Raw genomic sequence first — 6000 nt, 5'->3', positions numbered from 1 at the left:
GGAGGGTCAGTCTGGGGGGAGGGCTGTCGGGGCTGCCAGCTAAGAGGAAAGGAAGAGGAGGTGGGAGCCAGGATTGGTAAAGATGGAGTGAGGAAGGCTTCTGTGAAGTTCCAGGCATGGACAGCAGGGCTGGGGTGGTAGAGTAGGGTGCAGGGACAGGACTAGAGACCTGTATTTTGTCTCTTACTTAGTCTGTGTTTTCTTCGTTGATGGAAGAACAGGGCTCCGATCATGATGAAAGCAAGAAACATTCCAGAGAGAATCACAAAGATGCGGATGCAATCTGAGCTGCACAGGGACCTTTGGGCTGTGATAGGCAGGGGCCATGCAAGGGTTTTTGGAGAGGGCCTACATCTTGTTTCCTCTCAGCCCAGGCAGCCTGTCACCCCTCCTCCCATCTCTCTCCCACTCCTCCCCCACTGCTACCATTGGACTAAGTTCTTTCCTAATCCCTAGACTCTGCTTCTTCCCCTTCTTCCCCTGACTCCTAGGAGCTTTCTGGCTGGCTTCCCTCTCCTGTATGCAGTCTCTCTGGGGGTAGAGAATGGGGAGAAAACTCACGTGGCCAGTGGGTTGAGAGAGCTGGGGCAGGCAGCCACCTGAAGTCAGCTAGAGTCTGCACCTGCCGGACTGTCCTGGCTTCCTGCATCTCTGGAAAAAGAGACAGGGTGAGCAGCAGCAGGGAACCTCCTAGGGCACAAGCCTGGGCTGAAGGAAGGCCTGAGGCCTAAGAGGCACGGGGAGATGGGAAGGCTGACCGGATGGCCAGGCAGCTTATGTGGGGAGGGTGGTGGTTGGGGTGCGACCCTTATCCCTGTGACTGGACAAAGTGTTGCCTGGAACTTACTTTTGGCATAAGGTAAGTGGGTGGGTTGTGGGTGTGGGCCCGGGGCCCGAGATGGTCGAGGCAGTGTCAGCAAGGGGTTTGAAGGAGGATCACAGTCCGTGCACTCCTTGTCCCTGCACTGCCAGCCCTTGGGGCAGGCACACTCTGCATTTGTGGTGAGGGTGCAGTTTCGGATGAGAAGACCTAGGGACGAGGAGGGCGGGAGGAACACAAGAAGCTCAGGCCTCAGAGACCTGCCGGGCGCACTTGCTAAGTCCTGTCCTGGGCTCCCCTCCCAGGCCCACCTCCGGGTACTCCTGCCCCAACTGCACAAAGGCCTGCCCCTCCCTCCCTGTCACCCAGTGCCTCTGCCTTTATTACTAGTGTCATTAAAGGAGACACTTGGGGTTTTTCCTTTATTCATGGTTCAGCAATGCCAACTGTAAAAAGTAGAAACAGCTCACAGGATTTTCTCTCCTATTCACTGGCACTTTGATAACTTCTCATTGAAATATAATGGGTGGACAGAGAGGTACACAGGTCATAAGTGTAAACTTGCTACAAATTGGACCCACGAACAAGAGCGGCAGCGTTCCTCTCTAGGCACTACGTCCTCCCATGCACAGATAGCCACTAGCCTGACTTCCTAATGCTGCAAGTTCATTTTGCTTATTTTTGTCCTGTATTTGTGTAGTCATGCCTGAGTACTCACTTGTGTCTGACATTCTTACTCAATCCTTTGTGAAATTCATCCATATCGTAACTGCAGACCGTTCATTCTCATGCTGCATAGCATTTCACCGTATGAATATACCATGATTCATGTGTCTGTTCTGTTAATGGGCGTTTGGGTAGTTTCCAGTTTTTAAGCAATCAGGAATAGTGCTGCTATGGTCCCCAATAGGTTTTTAACTTTACTAGAGAGTTCCTTGATTAGTAACATACTTTGCCTTTAGAATATAAATTTTATTCAAGTGTAGATGTCAGGTGCTGAGTGACTGCCGATAAATTATACTAGGGGTGGAGGATGTGCCCCAACTGGACTGGGTTGGGCTCACAGGTGGTCAGGGTTAAGAAGAGGAAGGTGATTCTGGGGAAGGCACCAGCACGCGGATGTGGGCCAGGCTTGAGCCTAGCCTGGTGGGGCCCTGGGACAGTGCCTTCCTGACAGGCAGAAGAGGGGTACAGAAAGGAAGGCTGGAGGATGCCAAAGATGATGACCAGGGCTCTAACAATTCCTTTAGCAGATGCCTTTTGTCAGGAAAGGGAGAGGGACACAGATTCCTTCTTCCCATCCTTATGCCCCTATGGTTGCTTCTTTTGGAATTCTGACTAGTAGTTGCTACCAGCATTTGGTTTCCTTGTGGCTTACCAGGAATCGTGAGCCAGCCTGGACAAGGGTCTGCAGGACGAGAACAGTGATGGGGGAGGTAACAGTGACCGTGGGAGAGAGAAGAGATAGGCAAAGGTGAGGAAGATCACCAGAGGCGGTGGTCAGGAGGATATCTCCCCGGAGGGAAGAAGGGTTAAGGAGAGGGCTGGGCTTGGTTACCCGTGGAAGGATTGCCACGGTTTTCAGTGATGAGGATCCAGAGACCTGGGAGTTCTCTTCACCACGTATAACCTGTGCCCCAAATTCCAGGCTGATGTCAGGCACTTCTCCATCTTACCCAGGGGAACACTGAGGTCCAGAGGGGGCCATACTCATTCAGCCTCCCCCTGGCCACCATCCCTTGGAGTCCTGCAGCCAGTCGCTGCATGGGTGCTATGGAGGCCTCTGGGCTGAGTCTTACAGAGAAGGGTCATGGAGCACAGTGAAGGGAGCACAGCTCAGTATTGGGAAAAGGCCTTCTGGTGGGGCCTGCAGCGAGTGGGGAGGCTCTGACCAAAATATTCCAACCCTGCTGGGGTTGCTGCCAAGAAGAGAAAAGCATCCCTTAACATATTTTTAAGTGGACTGAGGAATACTTGTGTATTTAAGATGTTGTTTTTTGACTGATTGGCAATGGCAAAACCTTTTGCTGAGTTCATTTTTAAAGAGGACAGTGTAAAAGGCCTACTGAGAACAAGCACATTTTATAGGTAAGCAGTGTAGTAGTTCAGTTCTGGAGTCCTCAGAAGGGTCCCCAGGGGGAACGTTTGTTCAAAGGGGCCGCTTTAGAGTCTGTGACTCTATCCCGGCTGGCACAGTTTCTGAAATTCTAGCTAAGCTGGAGGAATAATAAAAGAATTCATAACAGAGCTGCAGACATTACACTTCTTCATTTAAAAAAGATAAAATTACAAAATAAACAAGAAAAACATGGGCCACATACATATTCATTTTCCTAAATTGGCTTTTGTGCAAAAAAAAAAGACAAGAAGAAGGATGTCCCCACTGGCTGGTATTGTTGTACCCTAAGAAAGAGGTACTCCAGGTTCCAAACAAATGCGTGCTCCAGACAGCCAGGTCATCAATGGGGGGGGTCGCTCATCTGAAATCTGGGGACCTAGGGCCACTTCCTTCCTCCCCTATTTTTCACTTACTCCTTTTTCTTGTCGTGATCTGAGTTGTACATGCAGTCTTGGCAGCCCCCCAATTCTGCTGACCCCTTCCCTTTAACACCAGAGTTCTCCCCGCATCAATATGTGCCCTGCCCTGCCCAGTGCCCTGTATTGGCTCCACTTGCGGTAGCCTCGAAGTGACGAGCTCGGACCCCCTCCCTCCTCCTTGCTTCTCCACACCAAGCTCTGCCACCTTGCTCCCCCAGAGGCTTGCCCTTCTCACCGGAGTTACAATGCCGACAGCTCTCACAGTGGCGCCGGGAATGGTGGTCTGGTGAGAAGGAGGCCCCCGGGATGCACGGGTCACACTGAGCAGCCTCGCCAGTCCTGTCACAGTCCTTCACGAGGAAAGTCCCTGTGAGCAGAGGTCCAGGGTCAAGGCCCAAGGAAGGCCACTTCTCTGCCCTCTTCAAGGTGGTACAGGATTCCTGTCCTTGCTTGAGCTCAGATGCGCTCTCCGCTGCCCTTCCCCCCGGTGGCGAGGCCTCCTCCTCTTACCTGGCTTACACGCCTGGCAGCACAGTTCTCCCTGGACCCAGTAGTGCTTCTCCGAACAGCGCTCGGGTGCTGGGGTCGCCGAGAGCCCCGCCAAGGTCCCCAGAATCCACAGCCAGCAGGGCGGTGGCCAGGCCATGGCTCTTGCCCAGGGAGCCCTTTCTGCGCTCCAGTTGCTGCCGGCTGGCTTCCGTGGAGCTGGCCCCTCCAGCGGGTGCTGGTGCTCTAGTCTCTGTATGTCTCGGCAGCAGCCGCAGGCCCTCTTCAAGGTGCCGGCAAGCCAACCTTTGATGGCAGCTGCAGCTCTGTTGTGGCTGGTTTTTTTTCACAGAGCAGTGACTTCCACCCCCTCCCCCTTTTCCATGTGCTAGGTGCTGGGTGCTGGGTGCCAAGGAGAGTATTAAAGGGCAAGCACTGTCAGAAGACCTGCTGCTCTTCAAAGACCTCCACCCCCCCCAACACGCCGGCCTCTCCCGGTTGCCATCTCGCTCTTGTGCCTGCTGAGATCGTAACCCACCCGTGCCTGCCTCTTTTACAGAGTGTTGGATGGGGTTGCCACCTCTCCCATTCACGCCCTCAGACGCAAAGGTGCCCACAATTGCCCCCTGTTCACAGCTTGCAAGCTAATACCAGTTTAGAGAAGGAGGGGGAGCCTGAACTGAGAATAGGTCCACAGACTTTGAGCTGAAACTCTTGGGGTCAGATAAGTTTTAGAATTCAGGATTTTTCAGATTCTGGGGAGTAACTAGCCCCGCAAGATGCCCTCACGGGGCCGGGGTAGCACCCAATCAAGCACAACATTTCTGCAGCAAAAGAATTGAATACTTGGGCGCCTGGGTGGCTCAGTCGGTTAAGCATCTGCCTTCAGCTCAGGTCATGATTTCGGGGTCCTGGGACTGACCCCGCATCGGGGCTCCCTGTTCAGTGGGGAGCCTGCTTCTCCCTCTCCCTCTGGCTCTGCCGCTCCTCACAGCTCATGCCCTCTCTCTTTCTCTCAAATAAGTAAATAAAATCTTTATTTTTTATTTTTTTTTAAAGATTATATTTATCCATTTGACAGAGACACAGTGAGAGGGAACACAAGCAGGGGGAATGTGAGAGGGAGAAGCAGGCTTCCCGCTGAGCAGGGAGCCCGATGCGGGACTCGATCCCAGGACCCCAGGATCATGACCTGAGCTGAAGGCAGATGCCCAACGACTGAGCCACCCAGGTGCCCCCAAAATCTTTTTTTTAAAAGAATTGAATATTTAATTCAATTCTTGAATTGAATTCAATTCAATTGGAAGGCGAGCAGTGTCTTACCTAGATATCAAGGAGCAGGGTGGCCCCTGCTGAGTGGGGTGAATAAGGACCGTAATTAACCCTTGCATCAACTGAGGTCTGGTTTTATGGCCAAAAGACTTTGCTACAGAATGGTTCAGAATTGCAAACAAGGGACTTAAACCTGTGTTCTCCTCTCTGTTGGACTCTGCTAGGAGATCACGTGTGATCTCATTTCATCTTCCTGCCAGCCTGGGGACGGGTATCACTCCAGTCCATCCAGCCTTCCCTGGTCACCTCACTATCATCTTCATCCTCCCTTCCCAGCCTTGGCACTTGGGATCAGATTCCCTGGGTCATCTCTTCCCTGTTTCCGCTGTTTTCCTGGGAAGCCTGGTCTGGGGACATTGGAACTTGCTGGACTTTTCTCTCTTTGAGTCCTGGGAACGCATGGCTTATTTCTCCAGGCCACTTTTCATTCAGGGGCTTTGCTGTTCTTTCCACACTGCTCATAAAATGTCACACTCCTGTGACCTCACCTGTTAGCTCTGTTCTCTATCTCACTCTAGTTTCCTTTCTCTTCATATTTTCCATCCTCTTGCCTTTCCCCAGCCCCTTCTTCTCTTTAAGAGGGTCCTCACATGTGGGAAGCCACATATGAGTGTGATCTGAAGAATTATTTCTACACAGCCATCCTTCTCACTATCCGGCAGGGCGCCTGAATTCCCACCTCAGACTGATAACCTTGCGATCTGAGGATTGGGCTGTCACGAACGGTCCTGCCCCATCCCCAGATTATGGTCACTATTTTCACTGTGAATCTTTTTTTAAAGATGTATTTATTTGAGAGAGAGAGTGTGGGGGGAGAGGCAGAG

General features: G+C 52.1%; 2 protein-coding genes across 6 annotated transcripts in view; one reads left to right on the top strand and one right to left on the bottom strand.

Annotated features, from left to right (window-relative positions):
- The window catches only part of VAMP1 (vesicle associated membrane protein 1), a 75671-nt gene that overhangs the window by 15562 nt on the left and 54109 nt on the right, over window positions 1-6000 (top strand). The gene's annotated exons all lie outside the window — the stretch shown is intronic.
- On the bottom strand, window positions 7-4341 carry CD27 (CD27 molecule). The gene is made up of 5 exons (XM_081821109.1): window positions 3869-4341; window positions 3594-3725; window positions 848-1030; window positions 562-651; window positions 7-307 (listed from the first exon to the last, which is right to left on the bottom strand). The coding sequence occupies exons 1-5, from the start codon at window positions 4002-4004 to the stop codon at window positions 162-164; spliced, it is 687 nt and encodes a 228-aa protein (XP_081677235.1). The 5' UTR covers window positions 4005-4341; the 3' UTR covers window positions 7-161.

Source organism: Leptonychotes weddellii, chromosome 5 (assembly GCF_054177405.1).
Source record: "Leptonychotes weddellii isolate Sample4059 chromosome 5, ASM5417740v2, whole genome shotgun sequence".
NCBI lineage: Eukaryota > Metazoa > Chordata > Mammalia > Carnivora > Phocidae > Leptonychotes > Leptonychotes weddellii.
The sequence above is the reverse complement of the archived record's forward strand: the minus strand, read 5'-3'. Positions and strand labels throughout refer to the sequence as shown.